The sequence below is a fragment of the Moschus berezovskii genome, chromosome 11 (assembly GCF_049115385.1).
Source record: "Moschus berezovskii isolate FMDL1 chromosome 11, NW_MosBer_1.0, whole genome shotgun sequence".
Classification (NCBI taxonomy): Eukaryota; Metazoa; Chordata; class Mammalia; order Artiodactyla; family Moschidae; genus Moschus; species Moschus berezovskii.
Window position 1 is genome coordinate 77,355,965 of NC_142470.1, and position 20,109 is coordinate 77,376,073.

Genomic DNA, 20,109 nt, shown 5'->3' on the forward strand with positions numbered 1-20,109 from the left:
TTCAGTATGAAGAACAGATTCAGAAAAAGATCCCCCAGGCTTTGAGACAATTGAGAAACAAGAAGTTAATTTTTCACATGTGAAATATCTCAGCTTTTTAAATATTGTATAATGGCTCAAATTTTGATTTCTCCATATACAAATGTAAAGTCTCATTTTGCAGAAATGTGATTCAACTAGTCCAACTGCAAATCACACAGATATATGGCCCTGGGAAACTCAGTCTCTCTGGGCTGTAAAATAAGTTGAACTCTAAGTTCAGGTATAAAAGTCTACTTTATGATTTTATGAACAAGTCTAAATGCTTCGGTCAACTTTTAACAAATGGTTACTGAATCTTCAATAATAGAGACTAAACAGAAAAGTCACAGCGGGTCTTTCAGAGATAAAAGTACCAAAGATAAAATACTGAGAAAAATATGAACTCTTCAGAGTAATGAAATATTTCCATTATGATTAACATATTTGATTCCCACCATGTGAGCATAACATGGTAACAAGCTAAGTAAAATAATGGTGGGAATTCCCTGGCAGTCCAGTGGTTAAAACATAGTGCTTTCACTGCTGGGGCCCAGGTTTAAATCTCTAGTTGGGAAATTAAGATCCCACAAGCTGCAAGGTATGGCCAAAAAAGGCTACAAAAACAAAAAAATAAAAATAAAATAATGAACAAAGAACCAGTGGGGGAAAAATGCTTTTATATTATAGGAAGTGTAAAAGAAAATATAACTGCCTTAAAATGCTACAATTCCATTTTCCTTACCCAGGTCATCTGAAAGCTTTTTCCCACGGTGATATTAAAGAGCATTTCAAAGATTCAAACTTTAATTTTTATGAACTTCAAAAGGTTTGTGGTGAAAAGTTTTGGTGGGAAAAAACACCTACCCCACTTCTCTCCTCCTATGCAAACCCTGCTCATTTTTCAAAGCCCAGTCAAATCACCAGAGTCCCCCAGACACTACCACCAACAGTCTCCCCTCCTCGATGACGTCACATTCACTTACTGCCCTGACCACTGATCCACACCTAGGTCTTCTAACACATCCCTCACTGTTTCACTTCGTAAGATCTCCGTGTTTACCCTGACGGTAAAGACTATGACTTAGAGTTTCTCCCCATGTCCTCTACAGTACTTGGCTGAAGCACAGAGCTAGTCTAATAAATAGCAAGTCTCCAGATTTGTTCAGGGCAGACAAAAGGTATCCTGAGTTAAACGTACCTTCTGATTCAATGGAGATATTGTGTCAATGGCAGAATCAATAGGAAAAATCTGAATCCTCTGTTCTGTATACGTGTGAAAGTTCAGAAGAGCCTTGACAAGATCCTGAACAAAAGCCAGGGCCTGCCCAGCAATATCCCTCATCTTCAGCTTTAAAATGAAAAAGATACAGCTAAAGTCAACGATCAGGTTATTACGCCCAAACAACTTTATTAAATCTGCTTTTGGAGAAAATATTTGAACTCTAAAATAATTATTCCTTAATTTAAATTCATTTGCTCCCACTTATATTTTAACACTACCATCTAAATAAACTAAGCTAATAGAGTTTTGCCAAGGGAACGCACTGGTCATAGCAAACACCCTCTTCCAACAACACAAGAGAAGACTCTACACATGGACATCACCAGATGGTCAACACCGAACTCAGATTGATTAGATATTCTTTGCAGCCAAAGATGGAGAAGCTGTATACAGGTAGCAAAAACAAGACCAGGAGCTGATTGTGGCTCAGATCATGAACTCCTTATTGCCAAATTCAGACTTAAATTGAAGAAAGTAGGGAAAACCACTAGACCATTCAGATATGGTCAACTCCCTTATGATTATACAGTGGAAGTGAGAAATAGATTTAAGGGACTAGATCTGATTGATAGAGTGCCTGATGAAGTATGGACGGAGGTTCGTGACATTGTACAGGAGACAGGGACCAAGACCATCCCCATGGAAAAGAAATGCAAAAAAGCAAAATGGCTGTCTGAGGAGGCCTTACAAATACCTGTGAAAAGAAGAGAAGCCAAAAGCAAAGGAGAAAAGGAAAGATATAAGCATCTGAATGCAGAGTTCCAAAGAATAGCAAGGAGAGATAAGAAAGCCTTCCTCACTGATCAATACAAAGAAATAGAGGAAAACGACAGAATAGGAAAAACAAGAAATCTTTTCAAGAAAATTAAAGATATCAAGGGAACATTTCATGCAAAGATGAGCTCGATAAAGGACAGAAATGGTATGGACCTAACAGAAGCAGAAGATATTAAGAAGAGGTGGCAAGAATACACAGAAGAACTGTACAAAAAAGATCTTCATGATGAAGATAATCATGATGGCGTGATCACTCACGTGGAGCCAGACATCTTGGAATGTGAAGTCAAGTGGGCCTTAGAGAGCATCACTACGAACAAAGCTAGTGGAGGTGATGGAATTCCAATTGAGCTATTTCAAATCCTGAAAGATGATGCTGTGAAAGTGCTGCACTCAATATGCCAGCAAATTCGGAAAACTCAGCAGTGGCCACAGGACTGGAAAAGGTCAGTCTTCATTCCAATCCCAAAGAAAGGGAATGCCAAAGAATGCTCAAACTATCGCACAACTGCACTCATCTCACACTCTAGTAAAGTCATGCTCAAAATTCTCCAAGCCAGGCTTCAGCAATATGTGAACCGTGAACTTCCAGATGTTCAAGCAGGTTTTAGAAAAGGCAGAGGAACCAGAGATCAAATTGCCAAAATCCGCTGGATCATGGAGGAAGCAAGAGAGTTCCAGAAAAACATCTATTGCTGCTTCACTGACTATGCCAAAGCCTTTGACTGTGTGGATCACAATAAACTGTGGAACATTCTGAAAGAGATGGGAATACCAGACCACCTGACCTGCCTCTTGAGAAACCTGTATGCAGGTCAGGAAGCAACAGTTAGAACTGGACAGGGAACAAGAGACTGGTTCCAAATAGGAAAAGGAGTACGTCAAGGTTGTATAATGTCACCCTGCTTATTTAACTTATATGCAGAGTACATCATGAGGAAAGCTGGGCTGGAAGAAGCACAAGCTGGAATCCAGATTGCTGGGAGAAATATCAATAACCTCAGATAATGCAGATGACACCACCCTTATGGCAGAAAGTGAAGAGGAACTCAAAAGCCTCTTGATGAAAGTAAAAGAGCAGAGTGAAAAGTTTGGCTTGAAGCTCAACATTCAGAAAACGAAGATCATGGCATCTGGTCCCATCACTTCATGGGAAATAGATGGGGAAACAGTGGAAACAGTGTCAGACTTTAGTTTCTGGGGCTCCAAGATCACTGCAGATGCTGATTGCAGCCATGAACTTAAAAGACGCTTACTCCTTGGAAGGAAAATCATGACCAACCTAAATAGCACATTAAAAAGCAGAGACATTACTTTGCCAACAAAGGTCCGTCTAGTCAAGGCTATGGTTTTTCCCGTGGTCATGTATGGATGTGAGAGTTGGACTGTGAAGAAAGCTGATCGCCGAAGAATTGATGCTTTTGAACTGTGGTGCTGGAGAAGACTCTTGAGAGTCCCTTGGACTGCAAGGAGATCCAACCAGTCCATTCTAGAGGAGATCAATCCTGGGTGTTCATTGGAAGGACTGATGCTAAAGCTGAAACTCCAATACTTTGGCCACCTCATGCGAAGAGTTGACTCACTGAAAAAGAATCTGATGCTAGGAGGGATTGGCGGTGGGAGGAGACGGGGACGACAGAGAGTGAGATGGCTGGATGGCATCACCGACTCGATGGAAATGAGTTTGAGTGAACTCCGGGAGTTGGTGATGGACAGGGAGGCCTGGCGTGCTGTGATTCATGGGGTCGCAAAGAGTCGGACACGACTGAGTGACTGAACTGAACTGAACTAGAAAGCCATTCATTTTGGCTAATATACCTCCTCTACTTAACCTAAAGTGCAAAGCCCACCAACCTAAAAGAAAGGTATGACAAAAATCAGTGCATCCCACAATTCAGTTTAATGTTATCAGACAAGAGACAGCAAAAATCTGTATTATTTACAAATTCAAAAATAGTGTGTTCCACAATTTTTTTTAAATGTATGAGAAAAGAAAGTAAAAGTTAAATGCAATGGTTTGGTGCACAAAACAGAGGCCCAAACAACTAACTGGTGTTTCTGAAAAGTTTGACATGCACATTACTGAAAATAAAAACTACATCTTTACCTGATGTCTCCTATTGTGGACTGGAACATTCAGAGCATTATATTGGCTATATTCTACAAAAGAAGAATGGATGTACATTAAGTCATTTTTACATTTACAGAAAAAGAGCTTAACTAATAATAAATGCTCACCCCACTTGCCAGCTCGTCTCCACTCAGCCCCTTCCTTTCCTGATCAGTGAGGTGCACTCTGCACAGGCCTCTTTGTACCTTATAACCCTCATTCCCACCAATCCCAACAGAGGGGCTCATCCATCCCAACTGGATCAACATCAGCTTCTCTCCCCAGCTCTAGACTTTTATCTACAAATGTGCACACCAGCAGGTAAAGACATGCACACCAGTCTATGAGACTACTAAGCCACATCCAAGCTAACGTCCCCATCTCTCCCACAAACCTGCTCCCCATCTGCCTCTCTGATCTCTGTCAACTGCACCACGTCTTTTCCCCACACTGCCTTGCCTCCTTGCATCTCCTGACATCTCAGGCTCCAGCCCCCATCCCAGCACACCAGGACTATCACCGCAACAGCATCAGTCTCCTCCCATTCCAGTGTAGTCTACACTGTGTTGCCAGATTAACCAAGTGAGTGCACAAATCTCATCTAGACATTTCCAGGGCTTCCCTGGTGGCTCAGTGGTAAAGAACCCACCTGCCAATGCAGGAGACACAGGTTCGATCCCTAATCCGGAAGAATCCCACATGCCTCAGAGCAACTAAGCCCACACAGCTCAACTACTCTAGAGCCTGGGAGAAGCAACTAAGCCCATGTGCCGCAGCTACTGCAGCCTGTGCACCCTACAGACTGTGCTCTGCAACAAGAGAGGCCACTGCAATGAGAAGCCCTCAGACCGCAACTAGAGAGTAGCCCCCACTCGCCACAACTAGAGAAAAGCGCACGCAGCAATAAAGACCGAGCACAGCCAAACAGTAATAAACAATTTTTCTAAAAAAGGGACATTTCTAAAATCTTCTCCAACAACCTACTGCCTTGTGAATGAAGTCCCAAGTCCTCTGCCCAGAACTTAAGGGTCCAGCCCCACCCATCCTTTCAGAACTTACCTATCATTGGCTTCCACATCCCATCCACTCTAGCCTCCAGTCATACTTAACTAATTACTACTGTCAGGCCCTGACAGCACCTTTATCCTACATACCACACTCCATGCAATTCCCTGGCTGGTTCGCCCTCACCTCTCTGACCAATAAAACCTACTTTCACATCCTGGCCCAGCCCAAAGCACACTTCTTCCAGAAGGCTTCCCCAAACGACCCCACCAGCAGTAATCAGCCTTCCTCTGAAACCCCAAGAAGTTCTTCATGGAATAACTTAGCTTATATTTCAGATATTTCTCTTATTTTCCCCCTACTGAACTATAAATTCCTTGAGGGTAGAGACTTTTGTCTTATACATTTTTGCATATCGTAAAATTTGCAAAATTTAGACCTTCAGCAAATAATCTCTAAATATTTCAGAACTAAAAGTAGTAGCTCTACTTGTGACATGATAAGGACCTAAAATAGGGTGACAACTAGTACTGGGAAAGAAAGGATAAACCCAAAGAGATTCAGATGGAAATGATGAGAACTCGATGACTAAGGGTTAAGGAGCAAATGAAACGCCAAGGATTCAAGTCTAGTGGATCAAAGTATGCTGATGCTATTTACATTAATGTAGAAAGCAGTAACAGGTGTTGTTTTCAGAGGAATTTAGGTTTTTGGTATGATAATGACATATGCTGATTTCAGTTTTAGAGCAAACTGCTATTTTTCTTTTTGTCTTTTCCTCCCTCTTTTTTTAGGTCATTCCTAAGAAAAATTGAGAAATCAAAAATTAATTTCAATCATATAATTGTAAAAAAAGAAAATGTATACCACATTGAATTTAAGTTTCAAACAACTGTTTTGTCTTTAAGATTCTGACTTAATACTTGGCTTCCCTAGTGGCTCAGAAAGTAAAGAATCTGCTTGCAATGCAGGAGACCTTGGTTCAATCCCTGGGTCAGGAAGATTCCCCTGGAGAAGGGAATGGCTACCCACTCCACTATTCTTGCCTGGTGAGTTCAATGGACAGAGGAGCCTGGTGACAGTCCATGGGGTTGCAAAGAGTCGAACATGACAAAACGACTAACACTTTCAAACACATACACGCAAGTCAATTTTTTTTTAAAGTTCTCTTTGGTGCTCTTGGCTATGTAAATTACCAGATCCTTCCCAGGATGAGGGGGAAGCAGGCATACCCAAGTCAGCTCCGGAACTAGCGCTGTGCATTGTCCAAAGCGCAGGAGACATCTGACAGAGAAGATTCACCTCCCACCCATCCCCCTACTCCTCTTCTGCCTTGCCGTCCATTGTGATCAGCTTTTCTTGTACAAGTATTCAAGTACTTTATGTGTACAGGTTGGTTTTCACGTTGGGATATGTTAAATACATGCAATTGAAAAATGTAGCTTTGGGCTTTTTCCAAGAAGACTAGCTTCAGGATAGTTATGTGACAACTTAAAATCTCCCTATGAGACATGAGGGCCAAAGCAGATCAAAAGGACAAAAAGAAAGCAACCCTCTGTTGGGCAAGTGAGGTTTTCAGCCAAGTACATTAGAAACTATTTTAATAATATGGCTATCCTAAAGAAGTTTAGAGTTACAAATAAAGGAAAACTGTACATAATACCTACTTGTATCATTAAAAGGTACTTTCTCATTGATGATTAATAAGGACTCCTCTAATCTACTTGACAAATCTTCATGAAGATTCTTTAACTGTGACTGACTGAAAGAAAAAATACAAAACCACATGATCAACAGACAGTGGATCAACATCTGCATGTCACCTCAACAGCTGCTCTCAGGCTTTCAGACTGACAGGCTTATCTGACATCTCTATACCCTTGGTAGTAGAGAGCTGTTTTTAAAAAAACAAAAATAAAGATAAGAAAAATACTAAGTCTTGATTTTAAAGCCCTTGAGACTCCCGCTGAATAACTAGAAGTTGCAAAGAATTTATCACAGTCCCACTATCCGATACAATTTTAAGTTTATTTCCCCAAGCTCAAAATCATCTTAGAGCCATTTCAAACTCATAGATTTTTCTCTTTATAACACAAGTATTTGTTCAAGTATAACAGTAAAAGTTTTTAAAGTTTGTTTTTTTTTTTCCAGGCAAGGATATTGGAGTGGGTTGCCATTTCCTTCTCCAGTTTTTAAAGTATTATAGCAGATTTTTTCCTTGAGCTCAAAATCTGGTTATTTTTGGTTTTGATTCAATTAAAAGTATAGGTACATCATGCATTTTCAGTAAAACTAAATTGAAGAAATTCACTTGATTGATCCTATCAAAACCTAAAATACATCATTTATCAATAAATGTTGGTACAGGCTCTTACCATCCAGAGATAAGTAATATTTTAACAAGTAAATATCTCCACATTAGATTACACAACCTCATTTTATTTAAAAGGTACCATTTTACTAAAATGTTGGGCTTCCCTGGTGGCTCAGCAGTAAAGAATCTGCCTACATGCAGGAGACACAGGAGATGTGAGTTCAATCCCTGAGTCGGGAAGATCCCCTGGAGAAGGAAATGGCAAACCACTCCAGTATTCTCGCCTGGGAAATCCCATGGACGGAGGAGCCTGGCGGGCTACAGTCCCTGGGGTCTCAAAGAGTCAGACACGACTTAGCAACTAAACATTAAAAGGTTGACACCATGATCAACAGCCAGTTTCCCTGCCTGGGACTATGAGAAGACCGTCTCTTCAGAGTAGTCTGCCACAGAAATCACCCAGTCCTCAGTACAGGAGCCCCAGAATGCCATCTGCCACAGGCCAGAACATCTGCAGGCTGAGGACTGCTGCACAAGCCACTCTACCAAGAATTTTTAAGGTCCCAGAGATAAAATAACTGAAAAGGCCCCTAGAAATGACCTACTTCTGTCTCACTGCAAATGTGAGAAAACTGAGACAGGGAAGCTACTAAACCAAAATTCAGATCTTCTGATTCTCACTTCAGGGCCCCTTGGAATTCACATTTCCACATACCATTCTTCTGTCCGAAGTCGACATTCCTTGGCCTCCTTTTCTAGAGTCTGAGATTTTACCTAAATTTTAGAAGGAAAAGAAAAGCATAGCACAGGGAACTCTACTCAATAGTCTGTAATAACTTATAAGGGGAAAAAAAAAATCTGAAAAAGAATGAATATAGGTATATGTATAACTGAATCACTTTGCTGAACACTTGAAACTAACACAACATTGTATATCTATACTCCAATAAAATTTTTAAAAATAAAAAATAAACTATGCCAAACTATATTGCTTGGCTTTCCATTTTGAAATCCTACTCTTTTTTCTTTTTGGTTTTCCCCTATAAATTTTATATAGCTATTTATTTGAAACTGTGTTCTGCTTGCTAGAAATGTGGTATGACAACCGCTATTAACCAAAATTATATGTATATTTGTCTGTGAGAAAAAAAGAAAAGCAGATGAATCAGGCCACAGATGAAACACACTGAGCAGACACTGCAGGCTGCAGTCCCGCCTTGAGTGGCGAACTTCTGTTCTCCAAAGCAGGCAGACGATTTACAAAAGCCCAGACTATTTCTGAACAAGCTCTCACCAACAGCAGGGCTTACCTCTAGTTTCGCCTTGTCGCTCTGCAGTTTCTCAATGGTCTCCATGTACTTCCGTGTCAGGCCATCGACCACAGCTTGGTGCTGAGCTGCCTCCGTTTCCAGAGTGGACAGCCGACTCCTCAGTTCTGCTTCCACGTGCTTGTGCTGCTCATCGGCTTCGAAAAACTGAAAAGAAAAGATCGCGTCGTCTTCTCACAACCTCCTCATATACACAAATGAAGAGAAAACAATGGCGATGACTAATCATTGAGTGACTTCCATAAGGTTCCATATGCTCAGTGTGCGAAACTGCACAGGCAAGAGCTCAGTGGATCCTCACAGTAGGTCAGAGGCGGTGTTACTTACAGACCCTCCTTTACAGATGGGGAACCTGAAGCTTCAAGGGGCTACCTACCTGTCAACTGTTTCACAGGCACAAACAGACTTCAAAGCCTACATTTCCTTCCCCAACCTATCTCATGGACTTCTATTTCAAACTGCCTCTGGCAAATGGAGAAGTAACTCAGCTGACCAGTTGATCAAAACTCTTGCTATACTGTTATGAGAACTTCTACAATTAAATGACCAAAACTCAAACAGATGTTACTCCTGTATCAGGTAAAGTTCCTTTCCTTAATGAGAATTCTAGCCTATCCCTTCTATAACAGATCTTTCTGACCCAGGAATTGAACTGGTGTCTCCTGCATTGCAGGTGGATTCTGCACCAACCGAGCTATCAGGGAAGCCCAATGAGAATTCAACACTAATTAAGAATTATGACTACTTCACTCAAAATTCATGAGGTCAAAAGTTCATTTTGTAAACATTTTCAAACACTAAGAATGAAAATTTATTTTCCACTGTTTGATTATGCTCACCATTTCACACAAGAAAAATCAGGAGGCACAGTTAAATACATTATATTATGACTCTTAAAATATGCTGACTGGTTTGGAGCAGATACTGATTACTCAACATTCCATAAATATTTGAAGGCATGCCATGAGTGAGGCCCTGTTCTGAGGCTGGGCAGAAAAAAATGACATGGTCTGTACCCTAGTGAGACCTTACAGACTAAAAGGGAAACAGACAAAAAGCAACTCAACTGTCACAAATTAAAATGATAAGCCCCATCTAAATAATCCATCTAAACATGTCCTATATAAAAGTAAGAATCCCCATTATACTTCTGTATCATTAACTTATAAAGCTATTCAGCTGTCCTCTGAACAAGTGCATATTCAAAGCACACATCCGTATTAAAATGTGAGATCTTAGAAATGAATGAACGACAGTGACATATGCACCCACCAACCACAGGAAACGTTAAAACACCTGCTGCTGCTGCTGCTAAGTCGCTTCAGTCGTGTCTGACTCTGTACAACCCCACAGACGGCAGCCCACCAGGCTCCTCTGCCCCCAGGATTCTCCAGGCAAGAATACTGGAGTGGATTGCCATTTCCTTCTCCAATGTACGAAAGTGAAAAGTGAAACTGAAGTCGCTCAGTCATGTCCGACTCTTAGCGACCCCATGGACTGTAGCCTACCAGGCTCCTCCATCCATGGCATTCTCCAGGCAAGAGTACTGGAGTGGGTTGCCATTGCCTTCTCTGGTTAAAACACCTACCCACATACAAAATACTCTATCATGCGTTGTTTTTTCCACATTCCAGATCATACAACCCATTTTTTAATTCACATGGAAAAACAGAAGATTTTCTCACTTGTATATGCAACCGTTCATTCTCTTCTATCTTCTTTTGCAGGTCTTCATCAAAGACACTTTTCTGCTCTTGACTCAACTGAGAAGAAGATTCTCCACTTTTCTGATGGAAAGAATAAGTTATGTCCACATAACTGTCATCCTTTAGAGAAACATTCTAAGGTACATAGATTCTCTATCACCTTAGTAGCTTGTCTCTTCTACGTGTTCACCACTGTCAAACAATCCTGCAAAAAGTATACAGTCCATCATTTAACTTTTCCTATGTGACATAAGTTGGAAATGCAAATACTGCAATGAGCGGAAAAGCTTAAGAGAGAGAAAAAAAAAAGAACAGATAAAGCTCACTATTCTTTTCAGATGAATTTGGGAGTAGTTCTGCTGGAAGACAGTAGATTCGGAAAGTTAGCAACATAAATATGTTAATAAATATCATTTCAACAATTGATCTCCCGGTTTAAAAAATGACAGTTTTAGCAATTCCGTGAGTCTGAGTTGTTAAACTCCTTTAAGAAATTAACAGCATTCACAAAAATACATTTATAGAAAAGTTCACATACATTTCTAATTTCAAAACATGCAAGATAAAGCTATTACAAATAAATAGAAGGAAAAAGCACAAAGACTATGAAAAATACCTTCCTTTTGCCTTTATACCAATATTAACTTTTTCTACATAGAAGAATAGCACTATTTAAGAGCCAATAATGAACATTTGTTTTCATGGAATACACACAGAAATGACACTATTCAAGGGACAGCCTAACAATGAAACTGTTCAGACATCAGTCACCACCCTCCTCTGCCTTTCTTGTACTTCACTCCTCACTTAAAATGAAGTCACTTACTGGTCCAGCGTGAACCCACGATTACAAAGCCCCCTGAAAATGGAGCAGCTATGTAATAAACAAATACAGAAACACCAACCGTGAACAAAAGACGCACATTAACACAAGCAACACTGCTGAATGACATATTCTGGTTGCTCAGTAATTCCAAATTTGTAAAGTTTTTATTAAAACTAATTCAGAAGTAATTACACCTCAATCTACTAAAACAGCCCTGAGAGAGGATCTCACTAACCTGGGGATGAAATACAGATGGCTATTTCCCCTCCCCAAGCGTCTTCCAGAATTTCCACAGCATGTGTATTTTGACAAAGTTTTCCAAGCGATTCCCATACTTATCTGTTTTGTACTCTCTGTTCCAATTTCAAGGTAAAAGGGAAGTGGTCAAACAGGAGACGGCAAGAGTGAACATCGACATTTTAGTAATAGGTAAACTAAAATAGACTGGAATGGGTGAATTTAACTCAGATGACCATTATATCTACTACTGTGGGCAAGAATCCCTTAAAAGAAATGGAGTAGCCATCACAGTTAACAAGAAATGCAATCCTTGGGTGCAGTCTCAAAAACGACAGAATGATCTCTGTTCGTCTCCAAGGCAAACCATTCAGTATCACGGTAATCCCAAGTCTATGCCCCAACCACTAATGCTGAAGAAGCTGAAGTTGAACGGTTCTATGAAAACCTTCAAGACCTTCTAGAACTAACACCCAAAAAAGATGTCCTTTTCATTATAGGGGATTGGAATGCAAAAGTAGGAAGTCAAGAGATACCTAGAGTAACAGGCAAATTTGGTCTTGGAGTACAGAATGAAGCAGGGCAAAGGCTAACAGAGTTTTGCCAAGAGAACGCACTGGTCATAGCAAACACCCTCTTCCAATGACACAAGAGAAGACTCTATACATGGACATCACCAGATGGTCAATACCGAAATCAGAATGATTAAATTCTTTGTAGTCAAAGATGGAGAAACTCTATATAGTCAGCAAAAACAAGACTGGGAGCTGACTGTGGCTCAGATCATGAACTCACTATGGCCAAATTCAGACTGAAATTGAAGAAAGTAGGGAAAACCACTCTATTCAGGTATGACCTAAATCAAATCCCTTACGATTATACAGTAGAAGTGAGAAATAGATTCAAGGGATTAGATCTGATAGAGTGCCTGAAGAACTATGGATGGGGGTTCGTGACATTGTACAGGAGGCAATGATCAAGATCATCCCTGAGAAAAAGAAATGCAAAAAGGCAAAATAGTTGTCTGAGGAGGCCTTACAAATAGCTGAGAAAAGAAGAGAAGCTAAAGGCAAAGGAAAAAGGAAAGATATACCCATTTGAATGCAGAGTTCCAAAGAACAGCAAAGAGAGATAAAAAGCCTTCATCACTGATCAATGCAAAGAAATAGAGGAAAACAATAGAATGGAAAGACTATAGAGATCTCTTCAAGAAAATTAGAGATACCAAGGGAACATTTCATGCAAAGATGGGCTCAGTAAAGGACAGAAATGGTATGGACCTAACAGAAGCAGAAGATATTAAGAAGAGGTGGTAAGAATACACAGAAGAACTATGCAAAAAAGATCTTCATGACCCAGATAACAATGATGGTGTGAACACTTACCTAGAGCCAGACATCCTGGAATGCGAACTCACCACGGACAAAGCTAGTGGAGGTGATGGAATTCCAGTTGAGCTATTTCAAATCCTAAAAGATGATGCTGTTAAAGTGTTGCACTCAACATGTCAGCAAATTTAGAAAACATGTGACAAATTTAGCAACATGTCAGTTGCCACAGGACTGGAAAAGGTCAGCTTTCATTCCAATCCCAAGGAAAGGCAATGCCAAAGAATGCTCAAACTACTGCACAACTGCACTCATCTCACACACTAGCAAAGTAATGCTCAAAATCCTCCAAGCCCGGCTTTACCAGTACATGAAATGTGAACTGCCAGTGTTCAAGTTGTATTTAGAAAAGGCAGAACCACCAGAGATCAAATTACCAACATCCATTAGATCATAAAAAAAGCGAGAGCTCCAGAAAAACATCTACTTCTGCTCTATGGACTTTACCAAAGCCTTCGACTGTGTGGATCACAACAAACTGTGGAAAATGAGATGGGAGTACCACACTTCCTCCTGAGAAATCTGTATGCAGGTCAAGAAGCAACGGTTAGAACTGGACATGAAACAACAGACTAGTTCAAATTCAGGAAAGGAGTATGTCAAAGCTGCATATTGTCACCCTGCTTATTTAACTCCTTTGCAGAGTACATCATGAGAAATGCTGGACTGGAGGAAGCACAAGCTGGAATCAAGATTTCCGGGAGAAATATCAATAACTTCAGATATGCAGATGACACCACCCTTATGGCAGAAAGCAAAGAATTAAAGAGTCTCTTGAGGAAAGTGAAAGAGGAAAGTGAAGTTGGCTTAAAACTCAACTTTCAGAAAACTAATATCATGACATCCGATCTCATCACTTTCATGGCAAATAGAAGGGGAAACAAGAGAAACAGTGAGAGACTTTATTTTCTTGGGCTCCAAAATCACTGCAGATGGTGACTGCAGCCATGAAATCAAAAGATGCTTACTCCTTGGAAGAAAAGCTATGACCAACCTAGACAGCATATTAAAAAGCAGAGATATTACTTTGCCAACAAAGGTCTGTCTAGTCAAAGGTATGGTTTTTCCAGTAGTCACGTATGGATGTGAGAGTTGGATTATAAAGAAAGCTGAATGCTGAAGAATTGATGCTTTTCAACTGTGGTGTTCAAGAAGATTCTCGAGAGTCTCTTGCACTGCAAGGCGATCCAACCAGTGCATCCTGAAGGAAACCTGTCCTGAATATTCATTGGAAGGACTGATGCTGAAGCTGAAACTCCAATACTTTGGCCATCTGATGTGAAAAACTGACTCACTGGAAAAGACCCTGATGCTGGGAAAGATTGAAGGCAGGCAGAGAAGGGGTATGACAGAGGGTGAGATGGTTGGATGGCATCACCGACTTAATGGACATGAGTTTGAGTAAGCTTCGGGAGTTGGTGATGGCCAGGGAAACCTGAACTGTTCCCCACTTACTTGAAAAATTACCACTCTGGAGAATTCTTCCATGGAGGGGAAATGAGACATAATTATGTCAACATGTCCATCATATGCACATACAGTCTTGGGTACTTTACATGATCTTATTTAATCCTGACAACAAACCTGAAAGTCTTTCCCACAACTAAGACAGCAAGGCTAAAAAATTTGCCTAAGGTCATAGACCTATAAATGGAAAACAAAGAATTCAAATCTGGACTCAGCTCCAAAGCCTGCACTCTTTCCTCCGCTCGCACTGCTTCAGAGTTACTGTGAACCTTCTTCCCTCCAACCATTTTGTCGTCATTGCCTTAGTCCACACATTTTTGGGGTGCTGTCCAACAAACATACAGGACTTTTAAAGACTCAATAACTAGCTTCTGCCCTTAAAAAAAGAAGCAACTTCTTAACCACAGAATGACCAAAAGTATCAGATCATCCACCTTAGATCAATCAGAATCTCACCTCACTATATAAAATCAGAAGGGAAAGAAATTTATATTTTACACCTTGGGACCTTTTTATTTTAAGAGAAACACTGTGTTTAAAGGTAAAGCTTAGCACACTCCAGTATCAGGCATGACCTGAAGTTGAAGCAGGAGGCGTGGGTAGGTGACCTCCATGGAGCTTCATGTAGTGAAGAGGATGAGTAAGACGAGCATCAGACAGAAGAGTAAAAGCCAGGAGACTGAAAAAACACAGACCACCAGGGCACTACTCATTCCTCCTGCTCTGAACCACTCTTCGACCAGGGTTCCCATCAGGCCTTTGTCTGCCTCCTTCCTGAGTAGGCCAGAGATCTCAACTGAACAGCCTTCCCACAGCAGTGGCCCACTCCAGCTGGCCAGGCAGGAGTACCAGACAACTGTTTTTTCTCCTGGGATACTGACACAGCAGCCAAGTTTATTGGCGTTGGGGCTGCCACAGTTGGTATGGCTGGCTCAGGGGCTGGCACTGGAGCACTGTTTGGCAGTTTGATCATTGGCTATGCCACGAACCCGTCTCTGAAGCAGCAGCTCTTCTCCTAGGATATTGTAGGCTTTGCCTTGTCTGAGGCTGCGGAGCTCTTCTATTTAATGGTTGCTTTCTCAACATCTTTGTCATGATGAACCTCCATGGAGGTCACCTAACCATCCCTGCTGCTTAGACTCCAGGCCATGCCTGGTGCTGGAGTGTGCTAAGCTTTACCATTAAATACAATGTTTCTCTAAAACAACAAACAAACAAAACACACACAAACTGAACTCCTAAGAATAAAAACAAAGAAAACATATCTGCAACAAACTTACAAGCCTCATGTATCAGTACTTCAACTGCCACTTCCATAGACAGTGGTTCACATGGACAGTGCTTCTCATTCTATCTGCTCTACCTTGAGTTAAATGGCAACTTAGTGTAACTTAAAAAAACAGTAATTTTGACCAATATGAGATACACCGTTCATTTTTCTTAGCCACTAAATCAACTATGTGCATGCTGGTTTCTCATAAAGTCTTGAAAACTCACTTCCATGTGAAAATGGCTCTAATAAATACTTGGTATACATCAATAATAAATGTTTGTTTTCTGGACCCAATAACCAGGTGTAATAAATAGACCTTTAGAGTATTTGGAGGTTGGCCTGGAGATGTCTGCACCTAATGGCAAGGTCACCCTACCTTGTTTTGACTTGACCTACCTTGTTTTTCTTGCCTCGGGGTTCACTTAGAGCCAGTTCATCTTGAAGTAGCTCGACCCTTTTGGCAAGCTGCAGATTTCGGAATGTCAAACTGTCCATTTCCTGCTGCAGTTTCCTCAGTGATTGATCCTTCATTTTCACTTGTTCCTACATCAAAGTGAAAACAGACTATTCCTTGTAATTTAGTCTTAACATTTAAAACTAATGAAAAAATATTTTTTGTTTCACCAAAATATAATCAAAACCTCTTTCTTTAAGGAATTAAAGTTATATGTTTATCATTCCAGTTCCTATGTTTTTTTAGCTCTGTTTGGTGACAAAAATCATTTTCTGGTCCAACCAAGCAAATTTAAAAATAAAGTTAAAGAGTATACTACTGAAGTAACATTTATCAACTTAAATATCCACAACAACATGTTTTTATATAATGTTGTTATTCATGTGTTTGGTGGTGAGGAGTCACAAAGTCTGAGGCTACAATTTTATAAATCTGAAATTTTAAAGAGAACCGCAGACTCACTGATGATGCCCTTCAGGTAAGCAAGAATGGAAGAAATATATTTGCATTCACTTTTTCCTATAAATCCTCCTTGAATTTAAGTCAGTCAAAATGAAATATTTTCAATACTCTTAACTTTAAATTATTCTGATCTATCAAAGATAAAAATCAATATTATCCTAACAAAGAATATTTTCCAGATATCCTAACAAAGAATATTCTCAGTTCACTTTAAAGTGAAAATAGGAACAAAATCTAAAATGTAAACAAAACGTCTTCTACTGACCATGCTGTACTGCTTATACCATGACAGGGTAAGAAAATGGGAAACGAGAAATATTTAGTTTCACTCTATTTTTGAAAATAATATTATTCCAACTATATTTTCCTTATGACATTCTGGTAACTTTGTGTTCACTGGTAATCAAACACAAATGGCCCTATACTACCATAAATAGAAAGATCTGTATGTTTACTTTACTTTCATTGAAAAATTACTATAAAGCTAAGAAGAGGTCAAGTTTTAATGAACAGGGGGTTTTTTTTAATTGGAGGATAATTGCTCTACAATGCTGTGGTGGTCTCTGCTGTACATGAACTGAATCAGCCGTAACTGCATACATATCCCTCTTAAGCCTCCCTCTCCCACTCCATTCCACCCCTCTCGGTCGTCACAGAGTGCCAGGCTGGGCTTCCTGTGTTTTACAGCAGCTTCCTGTTAGCTACCTATTATACACATGATAGCGTATATATATGTCAACACTACTTTCCCAATTTTGAATAGTGGATTTTGAAACAGCAACCTAAAAACCAGAGGCTGCTTCTGCAATCTGCTGATGTTATTTGCATGCTGAGGGCATGGCTAGAGGGATAGAATATGTTTCCATTAAAGAGAAAAAAATTTCCTTTTCTGTTGTTTGTTTAGTAAGTCCTCAAGGTTTACTTGAAGTTCAATGGTAAACTTAGGCCCAGCCCATGTCCAAATTATTATATATTTCAATTTAAGGAAATTCAAATCAATAAATGCTCATTGTATCTAACAACTCATTGAAGAGACAAACCTAATATAATCAAAATGCAATGAACAGTTCAATTAAAAGTAATCTCTTTACATCCTTATAATTAATTAATCACTAGGTGACTAATATTCCAACCCCATTAACCAATCATTGATTTCAGAAGACATCCATCCCAATCTCTCTATAAATCCTAGTTCCTGCAATGACAATGATGACAGTGGCACGTGCCCTCATAGGGTTGCTGTGAAAACTGAGAAAAAGGGTGTAAGGTGCTGAGTGAAACGCCTGCCTGACACACAGCGAGTACTCAATGAATAGGGTCTGCTGTCACCATCATCGTAGTCACCACCACAGCCACTATCAGAGTTAATCAAACACAATCAGCCACAGGAGGGTGTGAAACACCAGTGTGGGTGACTAAAATGAGTTAGTCCCCAGGGATAGGTTTTAAACACCATAAGGAGATAGATAATGATCAATTTCTTCAGTGATTTAGAAAACAGTAACTTAGCTAACAAATTCTGTCTATAAAGCTTAATTTTAATCATCTCAGCTTAAGTGCAGAGAGTTTAGGGTAAGGTACTCTGGACCACCCTGGACCATCTCAGCCCGGAGTCTGTGGAACAGCACCCAAGGAGGGAGCACCCCTCAAGAGACAGATTTCTCTAGAGAAGGGTCCAACACCAGCCAAGTGAAAGGACGCATCTCATGATCTTGGTGATCTGAGTGGAAATACACAGGATATGTGTCACTGGTTGCGGACTACTCCAGAAAGACAGAAAAGTAAAGGGACTCCCAAGCCCTTTTCTCTGAAGTGGGAGCAAGGGAGGCAGTGAAAGAATGAGGAAAACAGTGTATTTTACTGAAACTTGGCCAAGAAGGAATTCATATCCTAGAATCAATTTATCCAATTAAGAATATCGCTAAGCAGTATCTGTGCTTCCCTGGTGGCTCAGATGGTAAAGAATTTGCCTGTAATGTGCGAGACCTAGGCTCGATTCCTGGGTTGGAAAGATTCCTCTGGAGAAGGGAGTTGCAACCCACTCCAGTATTCTTGCCTGGAGAATCCCATGGACAGAGGAGCGTGGCAGGCTATATAGTCCCTGGGTCACAAAGAGTTGGCCATGACTGAACAACTAACACTTTCAATCAGTATTTATTACATGCCTGGTAAAATGAGGTAGAGACAAATTCTTTCATCTCCCATCATATTTCTCCTTTCAGTTAAAGGTGCTGATGGATCACTCAAACAGTCATCATTAACACAGGTTATTACTATTAAACAGCTCAATCCAAAGCAAGATTAATGCACTAAATGATTCACACTTTCAGACCCACTTATTAGGGGACAATCGGGGGAATGCTAGGGATATAAACATGAATATGACCCAGTCCCTGCAGAGTGCTATCAGATCAAGCCAGATAAGAAGCCCTATTAATCCTGATGAATTTAGCTATGAAAGAAGCTGGGTATGAGAGAAATGCATTAGATACAGTCCAATAAGACATTTTTGTAATCTCCAGCTAAGAAGTAAAAGCACATCACATTCATACCTAAATAAGTAAGAAAGTTAAACACAAAAAAAAATTCATTACCCTCCCCTATCCCTAGTGAATCAGTGTCAGAGTTGGGAATTTAACCCACAAAATGGGATGAATTCCCTGCTGTAAGCTTCACCAAACACTAACCTAACTCTCACAACACAAACACTCAGTAGCCTACCTTCAAAGCAGCAGAATTCGCTTGTTCATCCACGACACCTTTCTTCAAGACCTGATTTTGAGCCCGAAGCTGAAACAGAGGAAGTAATAATTTTTAATATAAAGCAACCACTAATAGCAAGGAAGTCACTCACCATCACTTTACAGGAATCTGTACACTGAGTAACTATCAGCTCACATACAAATGAGACCCCAAGAGGAAAGCAGAGATCACCAGTGTGCCATTCTACAAATAAAGACATAGAGGCTGAGCTGCCCAATGACATAAGACTAAACAATGCAAAATTAAGACTAAAATCCAGGTCTCTCGACTTCCCATATACATGGTTCTTTCCATGAAACCAATCACCTCCCCAAATAAAAACTAATGCAATATACAATAGGGTATTAAGTATGTCATTTTCCTTGTAACTCTGACATACCATTCGCCTGTAAAATACATACAACTGGACTAAGTATGGAATAAGAATTCTACAGAGAACCAAAGTATAAGGCATCAACACACCCAGCAGGATACTGTGCCTAATACTAGCCATGCAACTATCAGTCACTTCAGCCTCAGGAATGGAGGACTTACAATCAGGCATCAGTGGAAGCAGTGTACAAAAGCAACTGAGAAGCAAGTTCAATTCAGAAATTAATAACAATAGCATTTGAATGCTCATTACATACCAGGCACGGTCCTAAATACTTTACCTCATCAATCCTCACAACCTGATGAAAAAGGTGCTATGATTAC

At 40.2% G+C, this 20,109-nt stretch overlaps 1 protein-coding gene and 1 pseudogene across 3 annotated transcripts in view; one reads left to right on the forward strand and one right to left on the reverse strand.

Moving 5' to 3' along the window:
- The window catches only part of PPP1R21 (protein phosphatase 1 regulatory subunit 21), an 85,724-nt gene that overhangs the window by 52,416 nt on the left and 13,199 nt on the right, over positions 1 to 20,109 (reverse strand). For all 3 annotated transcript variants that reach the window (XM_055399298.2, XM_055399296.2, XM_088841497.1), the window contains exons 2-9: positions 19,372 to 19,440; positions 16,131 to 16,277; positions 10,523 to 10,624; positions 8,820 to 8,984; positions 8,225 to 8,283; positions 6,863 to 6,957; positions 4,188 to 4,240; positions 1,220 to 1,369 (exon numbers count right to left, since the gene is read on the reverse strand). In XM_055399298.2, coding sequence (XP_055255273.2) covers positions 1,220 to 1,369; positions 4,188 to 4,240; positions 6,863 to 6,957; positions 8,225 to 8,283; positions 8,820 to 8,984; positions 10,523 to 10,624; positions 16,131 to 16,277; positions 19,372 to 19,440 — 840 coding nt within the window. The remainder of the gene's footprint in view (positions 1 to 1,219; positions 1,370 to 4,187; positions 4,241 to 6,862; positions 6,958 to 8,224; positions 8,284 to 8,819; positions 8,985 to 10,522; positions 10,625 to 16,130; positions 16,278 to 19,371; positions 19,441 to 20,109) is intronic.
- On the forward strand, positions 15,074 to 15,558 carry LOC148776210 (ATP synthase F(0) complex subunit C1, mitochondrial pseudogene; annotated as a pseudogene).